Genomic DNA, 13,908 nt, shown 5'->3' on the forward strand with positions numbered 1-13,908 from the left:
AAAAAAAAAAAAAAAAGAGCTTAAACTGTTTTAATAACACACAGTTATTTAAAATGTTATGGCCAAACATTCGGTCACTACCTGAATATTTCTTTAACCTTGAAGTGTTCGGTGGAATGTGTATCAAAACAGGAATGAACGCAGAAAAGAAAGTAAAAGTCTGCGTTACGGAGCCTTTGCACCTTGCAGACATGCTGCAGACGATTGCACGACCACAACGACAAACAAAAGAAACGGAACAGGCAGACTCTACGTTTTCAGAGCAAGTTTAACACCTGGAATTTGACACCCTGTGTTGTTGCCCAGTGCAAAGAAGCAATAACTGAGAGGCCTGACAACAATTAAGCTGACAGGGTGTGTTTAAAAGGGACCAGAATTTATATGGTCAGGTGACACAAGAGCCAGAGGTGTAATGTGTTACAAGCCTGGACTGTCTTCACATTTAGTTCAAGAAGTGAACACAACAGAAGCACAAGCTGACTTTAACTAATTTCTTGACAAATTATTTCCTGAAGCACTATTCAGAAAAAAGAAAGAAAGAAAAGAAAACAGCCAGTCCATGTAAGCAATTCTGTCTCTTAGATAAGAGAAAGGAATCCACACTTACCGCGGTATGGCCTCTGACAGATGTTGTCTTGGGATTCTCCTCTTACCCAAGTGTCATTAGTTTCCCGACTGAGCGCTACTTTGCCGTTGTTGACCGCCAGGCCCATCTGATAAACGGTGTAAACAACTCCATCCAAACAGCTCCACCATAGCAGGATGTTGGAGCCACAGTCGAACATAGTCAACATCTTGGAATTGACGTCCAGCGCCATGCAGAGCGATGTTCCCACATGGAAGAGCCGTTGACCTGAACCCCACTTCCACTGTTGGGACTTGCTGTTTGAGTTGCAGGTGGCGAGGCTCAGGTTTGCTGAACCCCATGCACTCAGGCATTTCCCTGTGCTCTGGTGCTGAATGGTGAAAGCATCCTCATCTGTGATGACAGGACAGAAAACACAAGTTTAAAGGGGACTTATTACGCTTAGCTTTGCACTTTTAATCCCCAGACGGTGCTAGAGTAGCTTGGCATGAGCCACAGTTCAAAAATAATCATCATTTATCTTCCTCTGAGTTCATTCCACTTCTCAAACAATCCATTTCAACGCCCCCTCAACTCCCTTTAAGGCAGCCTTGCTCTGATCGGCTGCCCCTCATCGCTACTGTGTTCCCACACTGTCACCAGTTCTCAGACATAATTAAAGTGAAGATGTTTGCAGCTCTTTATCCTCATTTTTGAACTTAATTCTAGAGTAGCTTTGCATGACTCAGCACAAAATAAAACCTGAAGCCTCTCTAAGCCAACTTTATTCTGATTGGCTGACACTTGTAAAAAAAAAGGTCCGGAAAGCACCTTTAACGAGTTGGATTCCATTCCTTGCATGGAAGTTAACTTACATGTTCATTGTGTCTCACTAAATTTTAACAGCTGTAACAAAAACTTTATTATTTATTCATTTATTTAATCGGGACGTCCCTCGAGATTAACATCTCTTTTTCAAAGGAGACCAAGCCTTTGAACCAGTCTGAAGCGTGACACTTTAGCTCACAGGTTTTAATTGCACACAGGCAGACCTCACCGTTTCAAACTTTGACCTTGTTTCCATGATTAATGTGGGCACGCACCACTTAGAGATCTGAGACTGACACATAAAAAAATGCTATTTAAAAAAAATTATATATGCAGTGTAAATGTATACCAATACAGCTCTATTAGAGTGAAACTACTCGTTTAAATGAATACATAATAAATATATATACACAAATATCCCCGCACCGAGAATTATTCATTTGACTTCATAAAAGAGTTTCATATTTATGCTGAGAGAGGGGAACTATAAAAGAGGACAGTAGGCGGGGACAAGGTGATCTGGGTAAATGTTTACAGGCTGAAGCTAAAGAACAACTGAGCAGGAATACTATCAGAGTACAGTTTCGACTTGGTGTCACGGCAGTAATATGCCGATATTTTGGCTCTACGGAGCTGCTCGGGAGGGAGGGAAGGATGAGTTAGCGATTTCTTTGACCTGTCAGACATAACACTGGGGGGCAAGAAAACAACAAAAAACAAAACAAGCAAACAAAGTAAAAATAATAATAATAAACAAGCATTCATCTAGATAAGCAAACGCCGAGTTTGTATCTCAATCCAAAATCTTGTCAGTTAAAAGTGTTTCGCATCCTAAAAATTAGGTTCGCGCTTTTATGGGAGAAGTTTTTGCTCCTTTGCGCCAAGTGAGGAATGAAGACGCGACTTTAATGAGAGTGTGACAAGTGAACAGAAATGAAAGCAAAGTGTCGGATCTACTCACCTAAACCTGCAGCTGGTGAACCAGTTCCCCAGTGAACAGCTGCCTCCAACAATATCAACAAACAAAGACAAAGAGGCGCTCTGGATAGACTCGGCATGGTCACGACCGAGTCTTTCTGTTATAATCATAAAGCCTCCTCTGAGCGTGGCGCACTTAGTTTAGGCCGGTTGATAACTGAGCTCCAAAGCGAAAGTGATCGCCGACGCCACCCAGTTCTCCCAGTTGAAAGTCTTGTCATCCACTGAGTCCAAGTCAATTTAGCAACAAACTTCCGCTTAACGAATAAAACAACAGCAACGAGAAACCTTTCAGAGGGAGAGCGTTATGAAATAAATAGCTGCTACGCACGATGGATCAGACTAGCAGACACTACAGGCGCATGCAGAAGGACTCTAATAGAAGTCAAAATTATATATTAAATCTATTTGCAAAACCACATCCACATAAAATAAAATATTACAGCTCAGGCCCATTTTTATGCAATAATTGAAACCCCAAGTCAAATTTGAATTTTTTTAATTTTTTTTTTTTTTACCAAAATCAGTATTATCAGATACAATTAAAAAAATATTAGAACACATTTACATTTAAAAACATATCAAATTACGAGTTTAAAAATGATATTAGGCTATCCCATTTGAGAAACTTTAAATAAAAAATAAAAATAGGACAAAGGAGTAAAACATGTTCCAGAATTATGTTAGAAATTTAAATACTTAGCCAAAAATCAGATATTTTTAAATTACTGTGTTGTAAAAAAAAAAAAAAAAACCTAAAGAAAAAAGTTGACGTAGTCAACCGTTAAATTTTAATTTGGAAGGTTGTAACGTTCTTCTTCCGGTTTCGCCCTCAAGTACCGTGAACTTTCTGGTTATTTTCTGGCGTCTTCCTTTCACATACCCTGCCCAGAAAGGTATTTTACCCGGTTTACTTCGCACCCACTCGGTTGTTTCCCTGAATAATCGGGCTTTCGGGTGTTTTTTCATCTACTGTGAAAGTCCCGTGACAGCTAACAGCTGATCACCTGTCCTTTCATTTCTGTTTATTCTCTATTATTTCACCAGCTTCGTTACCGATAATTACTGCACACACACCGAGATGTTTGTGCGTTTTACAGAGATCAACAAAACACCGGGTGATTATTAAATTATTACTTAAAGGGCACCATGTCAGGAAAAAAGTTTGCCCTCAGGACAGTGAAGAAATTTATCAAGAAATTGTTTCAGGGTGAGATCATAAAACATAACAGATAACATTCAAGGGAAACCGATAGGCACGAATGGTTTCCTTTGATAATAAAAAAGGACAATGACCTTTATGGCCCTACATCATTACTATATCAATAACATTATTCCCCAGGCAGTATGTAAGGACTCTGATCTCTGTCCCTCACGTCAGTCTAAGTTTTTAGATTTCTTTCTGGTAAAAATAGTAATGCCCAAAAGACAAAACATAGTTAAATACGAGATGCACAACCTCACTGTGGTTTCTGCTGGCATCTTTTAAGTTGGCCGTCTAAGAGGAAGTGTGGGTTTAAGGTGATGAAGCAAAGAAAATAACACCAGGCAAATTGAAAGTACAGTAAGTAATAATGAAACTAACAGAAACCATTCAACCAAATTCGATTTATTAAAATACAAATAAAACTGTGCAAAACATATATACCTCTGTGTTCTTTTCGTCAGCAGCCAGAACCAAGCAAATCCATTCAGTCCCAGTACTTATTTGGTCATGACCAACATACAGCATGTACACATGAGAGAATAAAAAATGACAAAATAAGTAATACTGACAAAATACTGTACCATGCATACAGACCCATCAACAGAAGTCTGAATGAACAAAGCATCATTGTAAAGAATATTTTATCATGAATCGTACTCATGCTTGACAATGAAAGTGACTTTTTGCCCTGAAAAGAAGCCCAAGAGCATGTCTTAAATTATTCTCCTTAACACTGTTTACAAATCATAACAGAATAAATCCCGGATGACATCAAACGGAACCTCTTCAAACAAGTCCAAAGCTCTTTAGCGTCCCTTCTTGGTCTGTGTGATCTCTTAGTCCGTGGCCTTCAAGTGTCTTTGCAAGTGTTTGGTGACCTAAATGGTGCGAGTAAATGAAAACTAGAGACGCGCTCGAAACTGCTTGCCGTCATCATCTCACCACTGTCCTGAGGAGTCAGCATCACAGTTTTACAGTGCAGCGCGGCATCCGCAGCTGACGGTGACAAGGTGACGGAGCACGGGAGGACAGCAGAGGCTTCGAGGAAGAAACAAGTCAACTCGTGCTACTCTCCCGAGGGAGGCTCCAGGTCTGCGATGAGAACGTTTCCATCTGACTCCGTAGCCTGCGAGTCCGTTTGCCTGAAATAAGCGCTGCCGAGCGTGGGGAGCCGCTGGAAACGTCCGGAGCTCCTCTTGTACAGAAACCACATTACCCCTGCCAGCAGGATAAAGATTAGCAACGCTGCCAGCACAGCAGCGGGGATGACACCGTGATGCAAACCTGAAACGCACAACAGCAGCTCTTATGTAGTCGTGCTCTAAATATAATGTGTGAACCTCTTATTAAATAGCATGCAAAGGGCTTAAACACTGCAGCAGGAATCGCGGTCAGCATGTTTAGCCACATATTTGAGCTTCCAGCTGAACGCGGCCCTGCAACATGAAACAGCGTCCTCACACATATCAAACCTACGGAAAAACATTCAATGTTTTTAAGTTATTTAGCTTGAAATGCACTTTACCATTCAGCGGTTTCACTTCCACCTCAGTATTGCCATCTGGAAAAGAAATGCACAACCGTTTTGAACTCATCAGGTGAGAATATGCAGCAAAGATCAATAAATAGGAAAAGTTTATGCTTTCAAATGTTATGTTACGGTGCAGCAACAATTATCAAAAGAATCAATATGAACATTTGATTTATTTTAGGTCTCAATAATGATTTCTAACCATTTCAATAGAGCTAAATATATAAAACAAACAGACAAACAAAGAAACCTGTGAATCCACCACAATGAACCAGTAAATACAAGTCAGGAGGGATTTAAGCTTTTATGTTGTTTAGTCCATGGTATGACCTCAACATCCAAATGCTGCTGCAGAAATTGAGAGTCATCAGACCAAGCAACATTTTTCCTATTTTCTAACGTCTAATTTTGGTGAACCTGCGCAAACTGTAGCCTGACAGGCGTGGCACCTGGTGTGGTCTTCTGCTGCTGTAACCCATTGTTGTGTATTCAGAGATGTGCTTGTAACCTGTGGTTATTTGACTTACTGTTGCCTTTTTATAAGTTTGAACAAGTCTGACTACCCTTCTCTGACCTCTGACATCGACAGAGTTTTTCAGTAAGCAAGACTCTGTTAGTCTCATAAGAAAGGACTTAGGCCCACTCTCAGCTAATGTACACGCCCATGTAAAAAATCTTGGTTTCATTTTCGATTCTACCCTCAAGCTGGACAAACAAATAAACTCAGTTGTTTGTGGCAGTTTTTTCCAACTCAGGAGCATTTCTAAACTCAAAAATATCTTGTCATCTAAAGATCTGGAAACCGTTATCCATGTCTTCATATGGTCACGTCTTGACTACTGTAACTCTCTCTATTTAGGCATCTGTCACTCAAGCCTGTCCCGCCTGCAACTTGTTCAAAATGCAGCCACAAAGCTCCTGAGGGGTACCAGAAAGAGAGAGAGTATTACTCTGATACTCGCATCTTTACATTGGCTGCCAGTTAAATATAGAGTTGATTTCAAGGTTTTATTATTTGTTTTTAAAGCCCACCAAGCTTGGCTCCAGGTTAGATTTCTGATCTCCTTAGCCTGCACCTACCCACTCAAACTCTGCGCTCCTCCAGTCAGATGTTTTTACTGCTTCCACTCTCCCAGTTAATATCTAGAGGTGACAAGGCTTTCTCCATTGCCGCTCCTAGGCTCTGAAACAGTCTTTCCTCTTTCAAAAAATCCTCTTCCTCTTTGGAAATCTTCAAATCAAATTTAAAGACCTATCTATTTCCAAAGGCTTTTGGATCTCTTTGACACCTCATTTATTCTGTTTTAGCTATTCTCATCTTTTATCTCATTGGACGATGTATGCATGTGTATATGTAATCATGTATTTTATGTTCACGTATGTGTGCTTGTGTGTGAATGTGTGTGTATGTGTACACTTTTGTATATGCATGTGCATATGTACACATACATGTATATTTCTACAAAGTATATATAAGAGTCTGCCTGTGTGTGTATATATGGATGTGTTACAATGTATCCCAAACTATCCTGCCTTCCCTGTTTTGAAGTTTGACTTGTCCACGTTGAGAGCATAAAAATGAGCTGCAAACACAGATGAGCATGGATGGATGGATTTCCAAGAGAAAGCAAAATACTTCACCAAATAGTTGCTTGCTTGATTTGTGTTCAGAAGGAGCTGTTTGGCTGCTCTACTGTTTTCACCCAAAACACTGAAAACTGGCTGTCAGTCGGAAAACCAAAACACTGAGCTGAAAGATGTAGAAATAATATTTAGAGTTTGATTCAAATCTTCCTCCAGCAGAGTGAACAAGGAGTTTACTTTTATGTCTTGTATCTAATCTTCTCTGTACTCCACTTTTGTTATAATGTCAGTTCTTTTATTTTCTTTGTGACTTAGGTGCAGATTTTGGGAGCCTCTGATTCACGTTACCTGAGATGATTTTGCAGATGAAGCCAAGCCGCTCTGTGCACGGTGTAAAGTGCCAAGTACCATCAACTACCCTAGTAGTGACACAGGAATCCTCAGTCAGCAGCTTGGGGTTTGGACCTTTGTGGGGCCAGTTGGTGTACTCCATTGGTGAACCATCTACCCAGGCCATAGAGTCAGCTAAAAGCAGATTCCTCACTTTAATGACACGACATTGTGTTTATCTGATGGTACAGAAAAGCGACTGACTCTTACTGTCAACATTGAAGTGCATCCCCAACCATAAGGTCTGGGGAAGGAACCTCGATGACCAGAGCTGCTCCATGATGAAACGGTTCTCTGTCTCATCCTCAATGGTCAGGACATCGGAGGTGTTGACTAGTGGGTGACAAAAACAGAAACATGACACACTCACGATAATTAGTGTTGCAAAGGAATGTGAATATGACGAAAATATTTATTTGCTTTCTTACTAAAAGGCAGACGTTTGAATTTAACCTTCATTTTTCAATGCAATATATGAGCAGATACGCTGAGAATGCTAGCCTGACTTAGAAGAGATAGAAGATAGGAAGCAGGGTGAAACAACAACTTGGCTCTGTCCTGTTATAACTGTGAAGTTGGCAGGCGAGAAGAGATGTCTTAAGGAAAAAAATCAAAGAAACTACCAGACAAATAACCCGCCGCAAAAAACAAAACAAAACGCAGCTTAACTTTACACTTTACTTTTTATTGCTGTGGGTGGATGTTATCTTTGCAGAGAGACAGGCCCGTTGTTTCATCCTGCTTCTGAACTTCTTGCCAAGTTCAGCTAAGCTTCATTAATCTAGGTGCTGCATGTGGTCCTACAGTGCTGTGAAAAAGTATCTCCCCCTTTTCTGATTTCGAGATTTTTTGTCAAACTCGGATGTTTCAGATAATCAAGCACATTTTAATATTAGAGAAAGATAACCCGAGTAAACACAAAATGCAGTTTTAAAATGATGGCTTCAGTTATTAAGGGAAAAAAGCTCTTCAGATCTATTTGTCCCTATTTGAAAAAGTAGTTCCTCTCCTTGGTGAATCATGAATGAACTGGGATTAACCACACTTAATTTCACTAGCCACACCCAGGCCTGATTATTGGCAGACCTGTTGAATCAAGAAATCACTTAAATAGAACTTGTCTGACAAAGTAAAGCAGGTTAAAGAAACTCAAAAAGCAACACGTCATGTCACAGTCTGAAAAAACAGCTGAGAAATAAGATAATTTACAGCTATCGGTCTGGAAACATTAACAGATAGCAGCTGCGTTGGTAGTGACTGTAAGTCATATCTGACGAATAGCTTACCTTTATTCCTGCAGTGCTCTCTTGACTTCTCAAAACTACGTTTCTCCGCCACGGACTCAAAGCTGTAACAACCATGTCCAAATTTCACCCATGTGGAGGGACACGCCATCACATTCGCGGTTAACGGTTTATTGCCTGCGAGGGACAGCAGGAGAAGGCAGGAAATGGGTATTTTCACACATTCCGCTGTGAACTACAGAAACCAAAAGCTGAATAGATGCAATGTCGGGTGCACGGATTTTCACTGAAGTAGCACCGACTTGGCTTGGAGGGACTTTGGGGAACATGGCACAGGGCTCCTGGCAGCAGTGTTTCACAGTCAGCTCGCCGCCAGCCTCCATTCACGTCCATGTACACGCACTCGCCGGTCTCAAAGTCGTCATCGTCGTCGGCTGCGTCCCAGTGCGTGTACACTGTGTCGCTGCCATCCGACCACTGATAATTGATGCCGCTCTGTAAGGAAGCACAGTCACAAAGTGTCAGTCATGACTTAACTTTAAATAAGAAGCAACCAAAATGTTCCTGCAATCAGTGCTGACGCTCGCGTGGATAAACTGTCATTAGCGCTGGCTTTCTACCAGTGTGTCAGGTGTATTTCTTCAGCCCAACACCCATTTTATTCTATATTTTACTGCATAAAACCATCTGTTGTGTTATATATTTAAAAATCAAAAAACTTTATTTAAGGAGATATATGTTTCTGAGGAAGCATCTAGCTACTGGTCAATGTATTACTGACTAAAATTTGCTAATTGAATTTAATTCAATTTCTTTATACAACACCAAATCACAACAACAGGCGCTTGAAGGCGCTTTATACTGTAAGGCAGACCCTACAATAAAAATGAGTAGCTGGCTCATCTTTAACATGAGTAATAAAATACATATAATAGAGGAAATCGGCTCCTCACACACACTGTGTTCATTTGTCTCGATGCTCACGATATTTTACAGTGGCTAGGAAGACTGACGGGAAAACACGTGCCCACGAGATCTCTACATGGGCAACACGCCAACAGAAGTCTCACTAAGGAATAAGACAGTGATATCAACTAGAGTGACGTCCTCTAGTAAACGATAATCAAATGCTTTTGCTTCAACTCCGCTAAATCCCACACACCCAGAAACGTCTAAATATCACTTCCCTTTGTCAGCAGAAGTCCACAGCCTCACCTATCAGGAGTCACAAATCAGATCCCATGACACTGAAACAGGTCCCTTTAATCTGATTGTTCAGACTGTTAGAAAGTAGGAAGTTGGCACACAATGCTATCTCAACTGTGTGACAGCAGTACACTATATATACACCAAGGAGGATATATTTTTTTGGTTGTGTTTACATGTGTGAGGCTCATTCTGGTTGTAAACATAACGGTTTGAAAAGTTTTTAATGCATTCTGCTAAAAGGTATGTAGTGTGGGTTCATGTTAAGAAGCTATTAAAGGTTGGCTTCCATCCACCGAAGTCTTCAAGGCCAACTTAATGATTTCTTTAAAACTCACAAAAAGCCTTATAAGTGTGTTGTGTGTAACATATAGAAAGTAGTGCATAAAGATTTAAAATGTCATGTCACACTTGACCTCTGACCTCTCTTTGAGATCAACAGATCAACAGCTTTATGGAGCTATTTAAGACTGTTTCTTACTGCCAATGTTTGTACCGACAACATAGAGGCATACAGAGAATAATGTATGGGGATTCTAAGTATCACGTTTTTGTTTTCCTTCAAATATCATGTTATATTTGATGTCTGATATCACTTTTGCATTTCATGTCTGCCTTTCTTTCAAGCAGATCCCAAGATGCTTTATTTTTTCTGGACTACAAAGATCTTAAAGTACATTTAAAAGGAGCAAGGAAAACAAGGTGAATATATATATATGTACAAAAACAAATACTGTTTACTTAAAAGCAAATACTGTCCACTGAGTGAGCTGCCTTGAGAAAGGTTTGCACTCTGAGTGCTTCGTCTGGTGTAATGTCTTCGGTTTATTGCTTATTATTCTGTTAGTGTGCAGCAATAAGGATGTGCTGTCATTTTGTGTCATCATATGTGGTTGTGCTTTGAGGTTAATACTGATCGTTTCGTTCAGTATTTCATTCTCACTGTTGCTTTCACAACTTGCAACATTTTCATCTGCATGCTTAATGATCTGTAACCTTTTAGTCTTGTCCAAACAAGTGGACTTTTCTGCAAAAAAACAAAGTGTGCAAGGACAAAGTGAGCTTTGCTGGAAAAGATAATAACATTTAAAAAAAAAAAACCACCAAAAAACAACAAATGTAAGTTAATTGAAGTTAAATCTTTGAAGTTTTCCTTCTTAATAACAATTAAATTGAATGCGTTAAATCTGAAGACAGGAGCTTGGTAGAAATGCTTTTTAACAAAAAATGTACTGCATAACTCTGAACTCTTCACACTGAGGTTTTGCAGACACGTGACCACTAACCATGTGGCGCTAACTTGATGTGTGATGTGTGTAGGATCACGTGAAGATGGCCCCAGTCATACAGGCCTAGAGACTGCTGTGTGACAATCTAGTTGCTAGGGAAAAATGTGTATTCCCCAAACAGCTGACAAAAACCTCCTGGTGATTGTGATTTAGCCTTTAGGCTAACCAGGCGCACATAACCAAGAAAGCCGTTTAGGTATCGGAAGCAGTCTGTGTATGTCCAAAAAGAATTTGTTTAAAGATACACACAGTAATATCTCACACAAACACACTACAGAGGTATACAGTACATAACAGATAAGAGGATAGAAGGTACATACGTCTACACTGTACAGTCCAATCCAGTGCGGCGCTCCCAATCTATTGACAAGGAAAGTAAGGAAAGCCTGGTGGTAGGCATCTGTAACGCTCACAAGGTCAGAATCATGGCCTTTGCATTTATTCATCGCGTCGTACCAGCTCAGGTTGCCAGTCACAACTTTGTAGTTGCGGTTCCTGTACTCAATAATTTCTGGGAGAAGGTGGTGATACGAGTGGGTGGGGCGTTTGGATGGATCTGTGACAAGAAAGCAGGGAGGAGTGTGGGGGGAACTCAAGGTTCAGCATGATGGATTAGTTCATACACAGCTAATGGTAAATCGCTAATTAGCTTTGCCATCCATCCATCCATCCATCCATCCATCCAAACCTTCAGAGCAAAAAACCAAAAACCAAAGATAGAGATCCTGAGGGAGCCTTACCTTGAGGTTTCTGACATACAAAGCCATACCCGCTCTCGCTGCACTTCTCGTCGTACCACTTCCCCGTCAGGTGGAAGTTGTGGTTGTTGGACAGGACAGTACACAGAGGCTCATCAGTATATCCTTGGAACCACGTGTCTTCCTGAAAACATAAAGAACCACTACTAAAGAACTACTGACAATAGCACATTTATTAGCATGTGTCACCTCTGTTCACGACAAGCTCGTTTCAGGAACAATGAATCACTACCTCCCAGTTGACTGCCCCAGAATCACCTGATTTTCTTTAATACGATAACTTTAGTATATTTAATAAAGTCAAACAAAATTTTAGACTTAAACTATGAAAATGTCACGACTTGAGCCCAAAAACTGCAATCAAATCAACTTTATTCATACTCCAAGTGTCTAAAGCTAAAGTAATGAGATGAACGAATACATTTTGCACAGCTTTAATGAATTATTCTTTTTTTTTGTATTCTTCTTCTGGCTGCTCCCTTTAGGGCTGCCATCATCTCACTCTTTCCCCTCATCCTCCTCTATCAGACCAGCAGTCTACACGTCTTCTTTCACTACATCTATTGCTCTTTTCTGTGGTTTTCCTCCTTTCCTAATGGCTGGCAGCTCCATATTCAACATCCTTTCTCCGCTATCCTTCCTCTGCACATGCCCAAATCATCTGTGCCTTCCTTCAAATCTCTGCACTGGAAGGGCCAGTTTTACAGCAGTGGGAGGTGCTATTTCTCCTTATCTAATATAAAATGACTGTAACTTGGATGTACTAAGCTCTCACAGGACAAAAAGCAAGGTACTTCCTACATATTCACACAGTCACAAGCTCATATATTAAGAATATGCTAGCAGTTCTAGCAGTTAATAAAGTGAACTTCAGGTATTTTCTACAGCTTACATTGAGAGGGTTCTTTGGTTCTACTGGAGACCAGTTGGTGTAGCTGACTGGCCTCCCATTGGTCCATTTCATGGTGTCCTCATCTCGCAACCCAATCCACACACCTACAGCGCTTCCCTGGAGAAACATGGTGATGAAGGCTACAGAAATGATGACATGACAGGAAAAAAAAGTGGAAATAAAGCTGTTTGTCTTCTCAGGCAGTGATTGTGCAGCGAATCATTGACGCATGGTTGTGCAGTTCACTAAGACTCTACCTTGTTCAATCTCATCTTCTATGGCAACTAGCGAGCCTTGAAAAGAAGAGCAGATGGACTGGGCATCTTTCCAACTCTTTCCCTCTTTTGGACTGGTAGGGAGGTGAAGCAGGAGACACTGCCAACACACACAACCACACACACAAAACATGAATGCAAATCCCAGATCACTGACAGGACTGTTGTTTGGAGTGTGCACGACTCAAAGATACAGAAGTCAAAGCATGTAGGAGGGAGGAGGTAATGTAACCACAATGTTACTGGTTAACAAAAAGGGAAAGTTTCAGCAACAAGAGCTCTGCTTCTTGATTCAATTTGAGAGAAATATGGTCGCGTTACACGAGGAAATGACAGCGTCTCTGTTGTATTTTGAAAGCAGTTAAGGTTTCTCTGACTAAGGAGTTCAAGCCCCATTAACTATGAACCAAAAGGTTGAGTCTCTTTTTTATTATCGTGTTTCTCTCCCTTCTAGTACTGTGCAAAAGTCTTAAGCCACCTCTCATTTTTTTGGAGTTTTCGAGGAAAGTAGGAAATAATTGCAGCAATTTTTTAAATGCATAAACATACATGGAATTACAGCATATAAGGCAAAAAAAATAAGAAAGACAACAATTAGATACTTTCCAGATGGCATTAGATGTTGGATCAAACTCCAACGCTACTTTTCTGCCTTCATAATTGCATTAATTTTGACAACATTCCCAACATCCCCGTCTGAAATCCAGTCCCAAACCACAATAGAGTCTCCACCGTGTTTTACAGATGCCACCAGATGTTACAGATGTTGTACCTCTCCTGATCTTCTGTGTAAACACTGAAATTTGGATTCACTTCATCAGTCCAGTTCTTGTGTAATCTGGCATACCTCAGCCTTTTCTCCATGTTTCCCTTCCTTAGGAATGGCTTCTTGACAGCCACCCTTCCACTGATAACATTTCTGCTGAAGCTTCAGTGAAAAGTAGATGGATGAACTGAAGGGTCAGATGCATCTCTCAGCTCCTGTGTCAAGTCTTTACCAGAATTTTTCCTATTGCATTTATTTCAAAATAATCGTTTCGATGATGCCAAAAAATCCACAATTTAAACAATCATTCATCATCGATTGATATTGCTTCATGTGAGCATGTGCTGGTTCTTGTGAGGTTGATGCAGCTCGAGTGCTGTCAGGGTGGGGGGTGG

General features: G+C 40.5%; 2 protein-coding genes across 2 annotated transcripts in view; both read right to left on the minus strand.

The window, feature by feature from the left end:
• The window catches only part of ly75 (lymphocyte antigen 75), a gene marked incomplete in the record, with an annotated part of 27,209 nt that extends 24,518 nt beyond the window's left edge, over window positions 1-2,691 (minus strand). The window contains 2 exon segments of the mRNA XM_005935253.3: window positions 608-979; window positions 2,355-2,691. Of these exon segments, the coding sequence (XP_005935315.1) occupies window positions 608-979; window positions 2,355-2,451 (469 nt within the window).
• Window positions 2,692-3,964: 1,273 nt separating this feature from the next.
• pla2r1 (phospholipase A2 receptor 1) overlaps window positions 3,965-13,908 on the minus strand; it is a 28,928-nt gene continuing 18,984 nt past the window's right edge. The window contains exons 21-30 of the mRNA XM_005935250.3: window positions 12,730-12,847; window positions 12,473-12,612; window positions 11,563-11,704; window positions 11,143-11,378; window positions 8,630-8,822; window positions 8,370-8,504; window positions 7,294-7,416; window positions 7,042-7,218; window positions 5,104-5,139; window positions 3,965-4,862 (exon numbers count right to left, since the gene is read on the minus strand). Of these exons, the coding sequence (XP_005935312.1) occupies window positions 4,645-4,862; window positions 5,104-5,139; window positions 7,042-7,218; window positions 7,294-7,416; window positions 8,370-8,504; window positions 8,630-8,822; window positions 11,143-11,378; window positions 11,563-11,704; window positions 12,473-12,612; window positions 12,730-12,847 (1,518 nt within the window). The 3' untranslated portion in view covers window positions 3,965-4,644. The remainder of the gene's footprint in view (window positions 4,863-5,103; window positions 5,140-7,041; window positions 7,219-7,293; window positions 7,417-8,369; window positions 8,505-8,629; window positions 8,823-11,142; window positions 11,379-11,562; window positions 11,705-12,472; window positions 12,613-12,729; window positions 12,848-13,908) is intronic.

This window comes from Haplochromis burtoni, unplaced genomic scaffold (genome assembly GCF_018398535.1).
Source record: "Haplochromis burtoni strain Fernald_Lab_line unplaced genomic scaffold, NCSU_Asbu1 Contig_195, whole genome shotgun sequence".
Taxonomy (NCBI): Eukaryota; Metazoa; Chordata; class Actinopteri; order Cichliformes; family Cichlidae; genus Haplochromis; species Haplochromis burtoni.